General features: G+C 37.1%; 3 protein-coding genes across 14 annotated transcripts in view; all 3 read left to right on the top strand.

The window, feature by feature from the left end:
* LOC149629046 (dimethylglycine dehydrogenase, mitochondrial-like) overlaps positions 1-9,364 on the top strand; it is a 75,439-nt gene extending 66,075 nt beyond the window's left edge. The window contains exons 11-16 of the mRNA XM_089851420.1: positions 1,226-1,443; positions 6,139-6,269; positions 6,386-6,603; positions 7,427-7,584; positions 7,658-7,852; positions 8,980-9,364. Of these exons, the coding sequence (XP_089707546.1) occupies positions 1,226-1,443; positions 6,139-6,269; positions 6,386-6,603; positions 7,427-7,584; positions 7,658-7,852; positions 8,980-9,168 (1,109 nt within the window). The 3' untranslated portion in view covers positions 9,169-9,364. The remainder of the gene's footprint in view (positions 1-1,225; positions 1,444-6,138; positions 6,270-6,385; positions 6,604-7,426; positions 7,585-7,657; positions 7,853-8,979) is intronic.
* Positions 1-15,683, top strand: part of LOC149629045 (uncharacterized) — a 55,756-nt gene that overhangs the window by 26,582 nt on the left and 13,491 nt on the right. The window lies entirely within an intron of this gene.
* LOC149628482 (solute carrier family 12 member 2-like) overlaps positions 13,037-15,683 on the top strand; it is a 223,797-nt gene continuing 221,150 nt past the window's right edge. For 2 of the 5 annotated variants that reach the window (XM_089851416.1, XM_089851412.1), the window contains exons 1-2: positions 13,037-13,532; positions 13,592-15,087. In XM_089851416.1, coding sequence (XP_089707542.1) covers positions 14,761-15,087 — 327 coding nt within the window. In that variant the 5' untranslated portion in view covers positions 13,037-13,532; positions 13,592-14,760. The remainder of the gene's footprint in view (positions 13,533-13,591; positions 15,088-15,683) is intronic. The other 3 variants (XM_089851414.1, XM_089851413.1, XM_089851415.1) reach the window with 3 other exon arrangements.

The following is a 15,683-nucleotide window of genomic DNA, read 5'->3' as shown; positions in this document are numbered from 1 at the left end:
TTTTTGAAAATTTTATTTGTTTTATGGAGAAATGTCTTGCCATTTTGTTGTGTTCAATTGCCTCATGATGTTTAGGTAATTTTGTGGGGCTACTGTTACTTAATTCATCTTTAAAAGGGATCTATTATACCCCAGATAAGCATCACGGTTTTTTGTTTTTAAAATATTATATTTACTATTTAACCTTGCAAACAAAATCCTTTTGGACCATCTCATTTGCACAAAATGAAACCAAGAAGTTATATCAGTATCTCAGAGAGAAGGTATAAGATGCCTTTGTATTCGCGCGCCTTAGTCCCAGTCCCCTTTTCAAAATACAAGGGGGGACATAAAAGGAGGCGCCGGGCTATTTCGCCTCTCCTCAGTCGGAAAATATGACTGTAATTTTCGTCATTCGCGTCGTCGCGCTGACGTGAGTTTTCAAGAACCAATGAGATGCTGGTTGTAATTTAGAGGCGGGGATTAACTCCGGACCTACGTTTGGACTGGAGATAAAGCTGGATATCTGGCGAATTTATACCTTCTCTCTGAGATACTAGATATAACTTCTTGATGAAAACTTAAGTTCCAAACTTATTTATTTAAACCCGGTATCAGAGATCTATAATTTAGTGTAGTGACGTCATCCTTTGGTAGTTTTGGGGGTTGTCCATAAAGGAATGGGTAGGTCTGATCTCGATCACACTGTATATAACATACAAGTACAAGTGGCATCACTTAAATCCATACACCTTATCACTCTTCGTCACATCTCAAAAGTCAAAACTACAAACCCCATCCTCTAATCTATGGCACGAAAGTTATCAACTCTTCGGCACAGTTATTAGTTGAAATGGCCTAGTTGAACTGTTCCTCTTCTAAACTCAATTTATGTGTGCAAGTCCTAGCTCTAGTGACACAGGAAACAAGGCATTTAATTTAGTATTCTTTTTAATTTTAGTCGCAATTCTATTCTCGCGGCAATACAACAAGCAACGTAGACAAAATATAATCAATAATCTATTTTCTCGTATTATATCCATACAATCAGGTGCATTGATTCTTTCCTTAGAATTGCTTTCAGGAAATTTAATAGATTGCCTAGCCTTTCCTGAAAAGGAAGGGAAGCTAAGCTAGTGTGTTGTCCCAAACAATAAAGATTCAATTAAGTCAGAGAAATCTCCCGGTCCGAGAACAAACAGGCAAACAAAACGCTAAATGCGACTCTTTTCGTTTTCGTTGGCAGGTTGGGAACAACCGAATTGGTTTGCCTTAGAAGGTGATACTCCGGGATATAAGCCCAGCTTCCGAAGAACCAACTGGTTTGAGCCCGTGGGACGCGAGTGTCGAATGGTGATGAATCGCGGAGGCATCGTTGACCTGTCACCCTTCGGGAAGTTTCGACTCAAAGGACACGACGCCGCTTCCTTGTTGGACCGACTAATATCAAATACGCTTCCAAAGGTTCGCTTACTTCCTTGCCTTGAAAAGTTACCAAGGTTATTTAATATAAATGGGGTGCTTTCCACTCTTATATATTAAATGCAAGTGTTCATATTATTAGTTCAAAGTCTAAAACAAACGTACTGAAAATTATCGAACATGTTACAAGGTTTAACAGATATCCGTTCGTGTTTCTACGTATAGTAACATTCCTTACTACCTTGTTGTTGCCTTACTGTGTTGTAGGGGTAGAGATTAGGCCTCTAGCGGCTATACGTTAGCGTACCATTATTTTCACCCGTATATAAGCATTCCCAGACTTAATTTCTCTTGAAGCACATGCTTTAAAATTTAATAATAATAAAACTTTTTAATTGAAATAAAATTTACAGCAGTTACTAAAAAATATCGAGACTCAATATAAACCAGGTTCGTAGCTGGTGCTCATCTATTTTGTTTACATTGGTTTATAATTCACATCCTTTTTTGTGGACAAATAAACCCTAGCCTTTTTTAAGAGATGGTACCCACGAATCTCTACTCCCAAAATAAAGCTCTTGATGAAATACATCATCATTAGCTATTACCATAAGTTTATTAGATATGTTACATGATAAGTATGAAAACTTCCTATGCTTCGTAATGCGAGAGACATACTGATAGCAAGTTCGAGATGGACGTGACATGGGCAAAGCAATACTGAAGGGCCGATGGCAGCCCATAGAGCCCCATACTAAGCGACTGAAGGGCCGATGGCAGCCCATAGAGCCCCATACTAAGCGACTGAACAACCAATGTTAAGCTTACTTCCCCCTTTTCAACCCCAAAATGGAGTGGGGTTACGAAAAATACAGTCAAATCCCGCAAAAAACTAGCGCCATCTAGACAAAATAAAACGTTAGCTGCTTCCCTCTTTAGAACGTTGATTCCCCATATGCCTCCCCCCACTATCCGGTTTGCTACTATCTGACGCTAAATGGCGAATAAACAAGTATTTTTAATTTTTTTCCCTCTGCCAACGGTCCTTCAGAATTGCTTTGTCCATGGACTTGAGAATAGACTACACTCGGTAAAAATTGCAGTCCATCTACCTATTTAGTCTGTACTAAGCTTTTGATAGGGCCTCACCAGACGTCGCTTTACGAGAATCTATGACATACTATGAAAATCTCTCAGTAGTCAGTGACAAACTTAGGGAACCTTTCTAAGGTACTTATGCTATTATCTAACGAATATGGTCGATCAATCTTCCCTTTTACGTGTTTCAACCTTGTCTTTCCCCGTACGTCTGTATTTCTCTTTCACATCCGTCCATCGGAGGGTTCCTTAGTTTTAAATTCAACCCTCCTGGTCCCATAGCATCACCTATCCTTTCCTGCCGATTTTGAGTCGGAAGAGATGGCTAGAATCTTGGAAAATGCCTGCGGCTAATTTAAACGGTAATGGGTATAAGGACGTAGACGTATCCGTATAGTATAATGTAGGTAGGCGAGTCCCAATGAGGAAGATATCCCGAGGCATTGACACTTTCAACGTCATCGGGAGAAGGCGACCCACTCGAGGCTTCCCTCATTTCGAATAGCAAATCTAATTAAGTGAAGAAGAAAAGACAAGGAAGGAAGCTTGCCAAGATACGCGAGGGGTCCGACGCTTGCTCAAATCACGAAATAATTAAAATATTGTGCTCTCTCAGCAGTGTAAAATTATTATTAATTAATCTAGTAATTGCCTTGATTGTCCCTTTTAGAGATGTAATACGCAGATTGAATTTAAAATAAACATATCTTTGCTCTGAATATAGCAAAGTACTGTACCAGATTTCACAGCAATTGGTTGGCATTTACGGTATTACTCGCGTCAGTACTCTGGATTAAAAATTAACAATCACAAATAAGACTGATTTCGAGAGTAGTAGAAGTTATAAGTTCAGTTTGACTATAATAAGAAATTAATGACAATATATCTAAAAAGTTGGACCTCAGTTAAAATATCAGGCAAAAATGGTATTGAATTACAAAATATCAAGGAAAACTAGGTAAGAGTCACAAATTCTCTACTAAAATTGCTTTAAATTGACAATATCTAACTAGGAAAATTGCTTTAAAATCATTTAATATCTAGGAAGGTTGCTTAAAATCAGATAATATTAAGGAAAATTGCTTTAAAATCAGATAATATCAAGGAAAATTGCTTTAAAATCAGATAATATCAAGGAAAATTGCTTTAAAATCAGATAATATCTAGGAAGATTGTTTTAAAATAGGATAATGTCAAGGAAAATTACAATAAAATCAGAAAATATCAAGGAAAATTGCTTTAAAATCAGATAATATCATGGAAGATTGCTTTAAAATCAGATAATATCTAGGAAAATTGCTTTAAAATCTGATAATATTAATGAAAGTTGCTTTAAATTCAGATAATATCATGGCAAATTGCTTTAAAATCAGATAATATCATGGAAAATTGCTTTAAAATCAGATAGTATCTAGGAAAATTGATTTAAAATCAGATAGTATCAAGGAAAATTGCTTTTAAATTGCAATGTATCTAGGAAAATAACATGAAAATCACAAAATGTCTGTTATACTTGTGTAAACATAACCTAATATCTTTAAATAGCACCTTGAAATATAAAAAAACAGAAGATAAATGCTAAAAATCTCCTTAAAACTTCAACTTCCATACACCAAAACAGAAACGATCTCGAATTATCCGACACCTCGCGTCACGCGGTGTTTCCGCAGGTAAAACGAATAAGGCTATGGCAAGCGTGAATATATTTTCTGGTTTTGAAGATTGCCCATAGTAGTAGCCTAATGAGTTTAAATTACATTAGTGTTAGCAGTTTCGAAGCTACCGGATGTAATGCTCATGGCCACTCCAAACGTCTCGCTTTATATCCCCATAAATTCGCCTCCTCCACGCCTCTCTCACGCGCAGAGGTGATATTCCCGTATATCTTTAGAACGTAAATAGAAGCCTCGGGGGCATTTATATTTATATGGACTAGATAGTAATAATTATAATGTACGAAGTGAGCTGACGACTTGTTTCATACATCTATACCAAAGGGTGTAACGCTTCGTCTCTTTTGGCTGGCTCACGCCATGAAAACGTCAATCTTTTTCTTGTTGTAGCGTTTTAGTGATAAATATTTGAGTAAACCACTCGCTCACTGACAGATCTACAATAAGCTCATTGATCTAAAATTGAATTATGATTTTTTTAAATCCGCGACATCTTTGAAAATGGCCGCTAGATAAGTTGCTAAAGGTCTTGCCACCTAAAATATTTTGAGTGTTTATTTATCATTGGTTACACCAAGAAGTGATACCTAGTTTATTAGGAAGAAGGTATAAGATGCCTAAGTATTCGCTCGCCATAGTCCCAGTCCCACTTTCAAAATACCAGTGGGGACGTTAAAGGGCTCCACCGGCGGCTTGCGGGCGCGGTAGCTTTGGAAGATGTAAAAGGCGGTCTGCCGTTTGCACGTGTAAGGAAAGAGACCCCGCAAGTCTCTGGTGGAGCCCTTTAAAAGAGGCCGGACTATTTCTCCTCTCCTCAGTCGGAAAATACGTAGTTTTCGTCATTCGCGTCTCACTGACGTGAGTTTTTAAGAACCAATGAGATGCTGGTTGTAATTTGGAGGCGGGGATTAACTCCAGACGTACGTGTGGACTGGAGATGAAGCTGGAAATGTGGCGAATTTATGTCTTCTCCCTAATAAACTAGATATCACTTCTTGGTAACACTGTTTAAAGAACACCATCTATGAAGTCTGCCCTTAAAATGATAAGTCTGCCGTACATTAAAAGGGTGTGTTCTTAGAGTCAAACTGAGTGGAATGTCATCAGAAAAACATGGGGACTGCAACATTTAGTTATAGATATATGGGCTCCCAGACATTGAACACTAAACAAGGAAATGTGGAATAATACGTATCAGTTTTCTATAACCATCAATCTAGAATAAGTAGAACTGGTAAAGTTGAACTAATTAGGCCTAGACTACATGTGGGGCTATTTCCTCGTCTCAGGGGTCAGTGCTTTAGAACCCATATCTCCGTAACTATTTTAGAGCCCTTGTACTTGACACTTTTCACTCAATTTGATCCAAAGAACACACCGTTTAATTTATGGCTACATATCATAATTTATAACTGCCATTATAATATTTTTAAGAGTGATCATCTTTGACTTTTAATATGTTAGAGATGGTTACAATCTATTGGTATTTTTTTTTTTTTTTGAATGTGTAAAAAATCGACTCGAATTTTTTCATACATGATCTTCAACTTCATTTGTTGCAAATAACTCGCAAAATATCAAACATAAGAAAAATAAATATGACGATCACCAAGATTCGTTAATGGAGGTGTGTTAGCCAGTCAAACATTTCATCTGGCAACTAATATTTATAACAACGTTTTAGTTTTATCACGAAGTATTTGGTAACATTAGAATGGGAAGAAGTAGGGCAATACATAACCTAACTAGTAATAGCTAAATCAGCTGAAATAAAATGTCCTCATTTCTGGACGGAGCAAACGTTGCGCAGCTATTTGAACGCTTTCTAAGAGGGTACCAAGATGTCACTGGAATACGATGGCTTTGCTTAATCAAACACAATAGAAGTTCAATAGCAAATGAAAGGGTTCCATTAGCGGAGCTTTGATAAAAATTGGTGCTACATAACGTAATTGTTTACTTCAAGGTTGGAACGACTAATATCAGTCACATGTTGACCCCTTCCGGAAACGTCTATGCAGAGTTGACGATTACTAGGACATCAGAAAATGATTTCTTTATCGTTACCGGTTCTGGTTCGGAGTTGCACGATCTTAGGTAATTAGGGTTTTAGTCTGTTTAAACAGTTTCAATTTGGCAAACAATGAACAACGAGAAGTGGCACGGGTTATTTGATTTTCAACCTGGTTAATGGCATGACGATTATTTCTTAGATGGATTAGTGAGCACGCCTCCAAGTGGAATTGCAAAGTAGAATTGTCGAATATCACTGAAGAACTTTCTTGCCTCGGCGTCGCCGGACCTCTCTCCAGGGTCCTCCTGTCCAAGCTATCTACTTATGACTTCTCGGATGCCAACATTCCTTTTCTGCACGCTCGAGAAATTGTCGTGGCCGGAGTTCCTTGTACCGCCATTAGAATATCTTATACCGGTGAGACCATAAGCGGACTACAAGCCTATAGTCCGCGAAGCTTTGCTTGTGGATTTGTGTATAAAGTCTCAACCATAACTGCAATAACAACTCCATAATATGTGCTTTGACCAAAAATTCGAACTAGTGTTGCTTCACTCTTTCTTTGACCACGTGTTGCAAAGGCTAAACTTCGCTAAACTTGTTACCAAATTAGATTAAGAAACCGATACAATTCAACTTACATTTGTTGCAATTCTTCTCGTAGATATAGAAGTAACTTGTAGGAAGTGTCTATTTTGGCCCAGTTTCCAGTATAAAATAGCACATGACTAGTTAGTCCCATAAAGACGTGCTATTTTGGCCTAAAAACAGAGCGAAAATGGCTAACAAATGAGTAACCGCTATTTTCGACTGGTATAGAGTAGTGGCACTCCATGTTAATTTCTCATAGAGCGTAACGTAGCCAAAGGCAGGGAGGTGCCATTAGTCTATTCAGACAAACAAGCACGTCTTTCATCGGAGACCTGGAAATAGAACATGGCTAAATAGGCCCAGAAAAAGTGTCAATAATAGACCCAGCCTATAAAAAATACATTTTCTTAATTTCAAGGCATTTTCCTCTGACTATTTAGGATTCTTGCACCCTAGATAAACTCTAATGGACGTGGGAAAATTGGGATATAAAATTTTGTAGTAAAATCCTTTTTGCGCCAACGTTCATTTTGTAAATTATCCCATGAAGGGTGTATGTAATTTCATAATTTCCGAACACTCCATGGGAGTACTAGGTTTAATGTTTAATCCAGAGTAACAAAAAAGTATAATACAAAATACCCAATAGGTGAACTCGGATGGGAATTGTACCACGACAGCCAGCAAACCACTAAACTGTACGAGGCTCTGAAGGAAAAGGGGCTTAAAATGGAGATAAGTGATTTTGGAACGTACGCCGTTAATTCCATGAGATTAGAGAAAGGATTTCGACTGTGGGGAGCGGAGGTAATTTTAAATAGTTATCAATACACTTGTCTTTTGATTGGATATGGAGATCATAAAATATATTTTACTGTAGATGAACTGCGACCACAATCCCTACGAGGCTGGACTAGATATGTTCGTGAAAATCAACAAGAAAACGCAATTCGTCGGTCAAGAATCTCTGAGGAAAATCCTAAGGGAGGGCTTGAAATGCAAACTGGCTTATATGAAAGTGGACACAGATGACGTTGATCCCGAGGGCAATGAATCTATATGGAGCTCCGGAAAGGTATGACAGAAATATGGTCTTTTACACTATTGCTCGTATTGGTTAGAAGAGAATTGGTAAAGTTTGTTGAATAATTATAGCAAGAGTATTTAGATAGGTTGAAACCTCCAAGGGCCATGTAATAGAAGTAACCCCTTTAAACCCAGAATATTTTAGGTTAGAACGCTGCAACCTCTCCTCTATAAAAATAATAATCTAAGCTTTTGTCTATGAAGGGATTTCCACACTAAACCTGTGGCTTATTTACTGGTGGGTCCCTTTACAATGCATAGAGGGGTGGTGGCTAGACCCAATGCCACAGCTAACCTACCGCGCCCTATACTTACTATTATCGTTAACCTCTGCAAGTTTAGATGGAAAGGAGAAAACCGGGTTAGACCGCGGAGGAAAACTCCTTTTAACAAGCGGGGAGAGAACTTGCAAACTCTACGCAGAAGGATTTTCACCCGGTGCCACAGTCCGGAATCGAACCCGAGAACCTCTTGCTGCGAGGCGAAAGTGCTAACCGCTACGTCACCCCACTATGCAACCAAAATGACCCAAACCCAAAATTGATTGCTACAAAACTTGACCTTGCACTATAAACACTATGCACGATCAGATTTACGTCTCATCCCCTTAGATTTGATACCGCTCTGCGTAATTTTACCTTTACCGTCACTGAGAATTGCAGATGTTAATTAATAATTGTTTGCAGAATGACTGCCGTATATTAACAAGTTATCTAAAGTCACGTAATGTTTAATTACGTGACTTTATAATAACTAAAGTTTCAAAATTTCGCAATATCTTGGCTTTACCATGCCCGGTGGTAAAGTAATTACATATATATTTGGTCGATATTCAATACGATACCACAGATTAGGTTAGACAACCTTCGGTAGTAGGCTACTGTACGACGCTACCTAAAGGCTGAGGATCCTCGGAGGACTTCGGTGCCGTGAGGGGTACAGAGACAACGTTATAGGGATGGGGTTACCACTCCATCTCTCCCTCCTTCAAGGTTAGCCTAGAACTCGAACCAATAAGACTTCAAATTTTTATTGGATATGTCTGATCTATCTGAAATGCCCTTGGTAAAATACTGGTTCTTGAAACCGAATGTTTTTTTTTATTTTCTTTTTCAGATCGTTGGATATACGACTTCGGGGGCTTACGGTTACAACGTTGGGTACTCCGTTGCTTTCGCTTATTTACCACCATTCCTAACCGTTCCTGGGAGCGAAGTACAAGTGGAACTGTTGGGACAGTTGAGGAATGCGGTGGTACTGCCAAAACCACCACTTGACATTGAGTCCGCTAGGAAACGGAAGTAGTTGTTCAAAGTAAAATTTAACACTTCAGAAACGAAAGATGTTCAAATTAATGTTTTATGCTCCGAAAACGGTAAAAGATGTAATTTGTAACTTCAAATTAAGATTGAATTCTTAGGAAGCTGAAGAAGATTTCGAAATTAAGTTTGTATACTCAGGATACTGAAGAATATCTTCAAATTAAAATTATTGTTTTAAATTTGGCAGAGTTAATTCATTTATTTGCAAATTGAGTGAGAGGATCGATGTAGACCTTTATCAAAATTGTACCACAGAGCACAGAACCATCTGCTTGTAATAGGGTTAAAACGTTAGATAGGGCTTCAAAGTTACCAGAGTTGCGTATGGCTCTCTTGGAAATTGGTTTCTTAAGAGGCTTTTGATTTTCAACTGAAAAATTATTTAGTCTTTTTACCAATATTGGTATTTCGGTAATTTAAGGTAAAATTTGTACTGTCGGTGCAGAACTCAAGTTGAACATATTTTCGAGAGTGAACATGATTTAGGGGTAAACGAAAAAATTCTGAACGGTCACATGTCCTTTTTTATCATTTTCCACAAAATCTTAAGTTCACAAATATTATTTTACATGATTTTTTTTAAATGTAAACGTGATTATTGAAAGAAGATTTTTCTATAGTTTTTTTCACATTTTTTTACCTCTCCGAGTGACGATAACGTCACGGAGAGGTATTGCACTGGACCTCTCTGTGCGCTTCCTAAACATTGTTGAAGAGGCATACGCTTGAATTCAAACGTCAACAATAGATATGTTTAAATTGATTATTTAGTGTCTTTAAACGATTTAACAAGAATTAAGCTAAATTAATGACGATTAAAATAATTAATATCAACAGAAGTATATAATACTTCTCTTCGAGAGAAGTGTACCACAAAGCGGGGTAAGTGTAACGTCATTCTTCCCAACATCGGAACATTTGGAGCAAGGTTACTAAACCGAATCACATACGCGATAAATAGTTCCCTCATCATTAGTCTATTTGCGTTAAACTATTTGGCAAGACGCACTTGTGGATTTTTGTCTCACCCCAAGTCGAGGTTAGGTAGTTGATTGCTGAGGATTTAGTACCAAACAGTTATAGAATTCACCTTACGGTGCGATGCCCATCTGTAGTTTGATGAGCGGGAGAGCAAACAAAAAGGGTGAGCCTGGGAAGAATGACGTTACAGAACTAATGTATTAAGATGATACAGAGTGGCATCCTTCTTCTATTATCCCCTTCTGATATCAATCATATTTATTTAATTATTTATGAAAAACATCTTAATTGCGTCTTGACTCGCAGAGGTTTATTTTGGTTTCCCAACTTTTTTTATCTTACATCGTTCTTTCCCTAGAATTGTGGTTGCTAATTTTTCCAAAAAGTTGAAAATCTCAAAATTATTTCTGTCCATGGTCAGGATAACTTTATAGAGTTTAATAAAATAAAAGAAATATACATGGTTAAAAACTTTCATAATAAAGCTTTCTTACCCATGTGTATTTCTTCTTGATTAATTAAACTCTTTAAAGTGTAAGAAAGGTTATTTAACAGGAAGTTCTCAAAGTATTTCATGGTTGAAACCCTGATTCGCACGAAACATCTATCCACGAGCTCTAAGCATTGCTTATTGGTAAGTAGTAAACAAACGGTCAAGGCTTAGGAAACTATCAACAATTTCTAGACATTGTTCATTAGCTACTTTTAATGGTGTTAATGTAAGCTGGGCTTCCCTTAAGGCGAACGTCTCGTGGCAGTCTATAACATAGATAATCCATTAGCGGAAGTGATTCCCATAATCTCTTCCGGTTGGTTCTCATTTGCAAGGGAATAAGGGAAATAACATTTGGGTGACTCGTGTAATTATAAACGTATACTTAGATTTAAACTATCACGTTGTTTGGTGGATTTAGACTTTAGGAAATAATAAACACGTCTGGTCACAAGTAAATCAAGAAGGAAAGCAAAATTCCTCACTCATAATCCGTGACAATTTTTAAAAAGCACCAAAAACCGCAGAGAGTCAATGGGAATCAAAATTATTTGTATGACGACAGCACAACGTTTTTATGTAAATGTTAGTTCCTCCAGTTAAAGGTAGAATGAAACGGCCAGCTAATCATTTTCTAATCGATTTAAATTGGTAAATTAACATCAAAATCATTAAAAAATGTCTTCCGTTTATTTCATCTAATTTTTGTTGAATCGAAAGCTGAAGTACTAAGCCTAACTACCACATTTAATGGACGAAGTTACCAAATAGTGGCAACGATAGTTAAAGCACCACGTGTTATTGGGGTCCATAATTTGTTGTCAATGGTGGTTTGTAAATCAAATATGGGAGTTTATTCTATGAGGACAATTTTATAACCACCTTGTACTTTTATTTAGTCAAATTAGCCAAAGTATTAAAAGAAATTTCTCACATTCAATTGAAAATAGTATCACAGTTCCTCTAAATTACCGTTGAAAACAGTAACATAAAATGAATATTTTTCTACTAAACAACAATTTGACAAGGCATATTCTAGAACTTTTGTTGCGAAATCGGAATGGGTATAATGAGGACAAAGATATCTCGATTTCCAGTGATTAACAACTTTACTGGGAAATTTTGTATTTGTTTAGTATCTTTGGAAAGAGCCACACACGTCGTTCGTTCCTTCCTTAGTCTATGATAGAAATGCTTTATATTCCGAAATCGAATTATCATGATTCGTCGTAATTGTATTTTCACGTCATGAAGGCATTTCGGACTCGGAGCTTTCTCGCTCCGTCATGCTTCGCTGTCACTAAGAGGTTATGTCGTAGTCTTAAGTTAATATCCCGACTATTCCATTTCATAGATATATGAAATAAATTTATTCAGGGATTTTCTGGAAAGTGTAAGAACGCATTTATGTAAAAATACCAGTTTTAACTGGATGCGATTTGTAGAGGTTTACGTGAAAAACTGAAGAGTGTCGAGTCTCTATAGAAAGATAAGAGTCAATTGGCAAAAAATTACGTGAGAATGCATCATGTTTCAGCTGATTGTTTGTAATAGCGAAACCGTAATTCGAGAATTGAACACACGTGGTTTAGCAGTTCATCTTCCTATTTAGTCTGTACTAAGTCTTTGACAGTGCCTCACCAGGCTTTGTTTTGCAAGAATCTATGACGTTTCATCTACGTCACTTCATGACAAGCTCTCAGTAACCAGTAACAAACTTAAGAAACATAGCTTATGGTGGCGCTATTTTAAACCGTCGGTTTATGTTCGCGTGGTTCTTTATTTTCATAGAACCAGGTTCGGAACTGAGTTGGAGACATTTTTAATGCTACCGTTAGCCAGTAAGCGGGAACATGACGCGTTCCACATTTCCTTTCCAATAAAAAAAATTAGTTTCACGTCTATTTGGCCTATTGATGGTTGACGCTATTCGGTCTGTAGATACTGTATTTAATAAGAAATTTGAAGAATGTGCCAACTAAGTAATTAGAAACTTATAATAATAATAATTTATTTGCCAGCGTGGGGTAGTTACAATTCAATGGTCAAGGCAAAGTCGAAAACGACTTTTTTGCCTATATGGTTAATTATTGTTAAATTTATAAACTAGATAATTCAGAAAGTAACATCAAAATCAGATGTACTCAAAGTTTTGGGTCTAAAACACTTCATGAAAACGTTAGTGACGTTTTTATCTAAAAGCCCTTTTCGGCATTAGTAATAGTTGATATTTGGAAAAAGAACTGTTTACTCACGCAAAATTATATTTTGACCTTTAATATGTTTCGAGCATTTTGATACTAGAAGCAATTTGTTAAGAAATATCGATTATAAGAGCTTCAAAAACAAGGAAAACAAATAACAAAGTTGAGTGAAAACAAATCCGAGTGAAGAAACATTGGCTTCTTGCACTGCAAGAAATACATGAAACTTTTCTAAGCCTTAGTCACCGTCCAGTTCCAGATTGTCCAGTAACGTCAAACGTTCAGATTTCGTTTTCGTGTCTAGAAGTAGTGCGACTTCTTTCTTGACTTGCTTTAAACCAACTTTTTATACAAGAGTAGGGGAAATTTAGCCGTAAACGTTTTTTTCGTGTTTATGGTTGTTCGAGTGTTTTCTAGGATTTCATTTTCAAAATAAAATCATACAAAACACTCGCGGTACATCATTAAAATACGCGTACTAATAAGACAATAAGTTTAAAAATAGTACCTGTTTATTTGACGCAATTTTGCATTTGTTAACTCAGGGTATTAGTCTAACTCTCCGTAAAATAAGAGTTCCACGATTTAATGCTCCGGTATAGGCGCGAATAGAAGGTAAACAACGAACCACTTTTAAACCGTGATGGATTCAGTCTTCTCGCTAATTAAGTATAATAGAAATCCAAGTCCCACTTAATCTAGCAATGATCGAACTTTTTTAATTAAAGAATTACCGGTGATTCGCGATGGAAACGCGCTGCAAATTCACGGTGACTCGGCCGTGTCTACCACGAAGCCAAATATATTGTTTTATACTAACAACGAAAACAGAAGAGGGGATGCAAATAAGCATGAATTTAAATGCCAATCATTGACGTCACGGTTATTAATCGGCTGTGTTGTATTCAGACGGGATGATTTCATGTAAGTTTTAACAGAAGTAGATACTAGAAGAAGGGTGTTACAACTTCAACGGACAATTGAACTGAGTAATTTTGTAAGCAACGGCTAGTTAAGTGTTTCCCAAAATGTTCGATGTTGCTTCACATTTTTGTTTGTTAATCTATGACACAGTTTTCAAATCTCATAACACATTAATGTGTCGCAACACAACTTTTGAGAATTACTGGGTTAGTCACGTTATTGTCTAATAGATACATAGAGGGTATACAGTAGAGGAGTAGACACTTTAGCCTTTACCAATGCATAAGGGAATATCTCGCCAAATCTTTACTTTTCATTTCCGGTTTTTTTCCCCATTGACTGTTTGCCTCGCAGGGCATTTCATTATTGGTTGAAAAATGTCGTCTTGCTCTACTGTATCAGCTTTAAGGAGTCGGGGAGTGGTATTTAGGCAAAGGTAACCACGTGTCTACCTAGAAACCCAGTGGTAAAACGAAAAATGAATATCAGAAATTTCTACTCCTCTATTGTATATCCTCTTTGATAGAATGGACAAAGATTTTGAGTTTTACAGTGCTATACTTGAGTTAAAATTTCCCTTGAAAAAATAACGTATCTGAATTGGTTTAGAAATATCTGGGGCCGTATTTTGTTCAACCATAAATAGAGTTGGGTTAGCAGTAGATAACGTATCCTAATTTCTCTACGGGTTGTATAGAAGTTAATACTGTGCACTCCTGTTCACCAAGGAAAGTGATGTAAAGTTTTGAGGTTCGACTGAAATTGCACCATTAACTTCGTTGAATTGTTACAATTGTACTATCTCCATTAGTTGGACACTTCTCTCGAGAAGTATTATACACTTTTGATTTTTGTTCGTGTCATCTAAATATCTGGAGCAAAATCGGCTTAATGATGTCGCGATTATAAACGACGTAAATTCTCACGAGGTAGAAATCAAAGTCAGTCGAAGCATTGTCGCGACAATATCAAAATGATGGAGTTGAACCATACTGGTAGAGGAGACCGGTTTGAGGTCACCAAAATGCCGACCACTTTCGAAAATCCCATACTTTCTGGACGGACCGCGGAAGAAATTGATGATTTGTCCAGAACCGCGACGGTCCCCGCGTCCAGTCGTAGGGTCAGTTTGGCTCAATTAACGACCACTTCTATAATTCCCGATTATTTCTTGGACTTGGACGATGGTCAAAATCAAGCAACCCACGAGGCTTTGCCGCGCATGGAATACTACAGGAATGCGCAGACTGTTAACGTCCGACTACAGAGGCAAACTCTTGATGAATTACATTATGGAAACGTAAGTTAATTTTGTTTTTATTTAGTTTTTGGAAGTAAATGATTGTAATACTTAAAAAGCCCAGTGTTAAAGTTAAAATATCGGCCCAAAACGAACTATTTAAAGGGAGGGTGAAGTAGAAAATCAAGTAATTTTTTTATCGATTCTTCTACTAATTTTAAGACCAGTCTACATAGTGAAACATTCAGGAAATACTTCAGAAAGATTATAAAATTCAAAGTAGGTTCAGATTGTATGGATAATTTGAAGTAAGCCCCTCCGACCAATCGCGTAACGCCCTGCCTTCCTGTTAACAAAATTCTCGTGGTATGTTCCGTGTCGAATTAAATTTATCACGACATTTGATAAAATTTCCGCGTGATGTGATAATCGTGGTGCGAGGCATGGCGCGTGCCACGAGAATTTTGTTTACTGGAAGGCAGGGCATTACGTAATTGGTCGGAGGGGCTTATTTCAAATTATCCTTAAAATCTGAATCTAATTTGAATTTTAAAATCATTCGGTAGTATTTCCTGAATGTTTCACTATGCAGACTGGTCTTATAATTAGTAGAAGAATCGATAAAAAATCACTTGATTTTCTACTTCACCATCACT

Source organism: Phalangium opilio, unplaced genomic scaffold, assembly GCF_054372755.1.
Source record: "Phalangium opilio isolate 3A_F unplaced genomic scaffold, DU_Popi_V2 ptg000105l_1, whole genome shotgun sequence".
Taxonomy (NCBI): domain Eukaryota; kingdom Metazoa; phylum Arthropoda; class Arachnida; order Opiliones; family Phalangiidae; genus Phalangium; species Phalangium opilio.
This window is presented reverse-complemented; position numbering and strand designations above follow the sequence as displayed.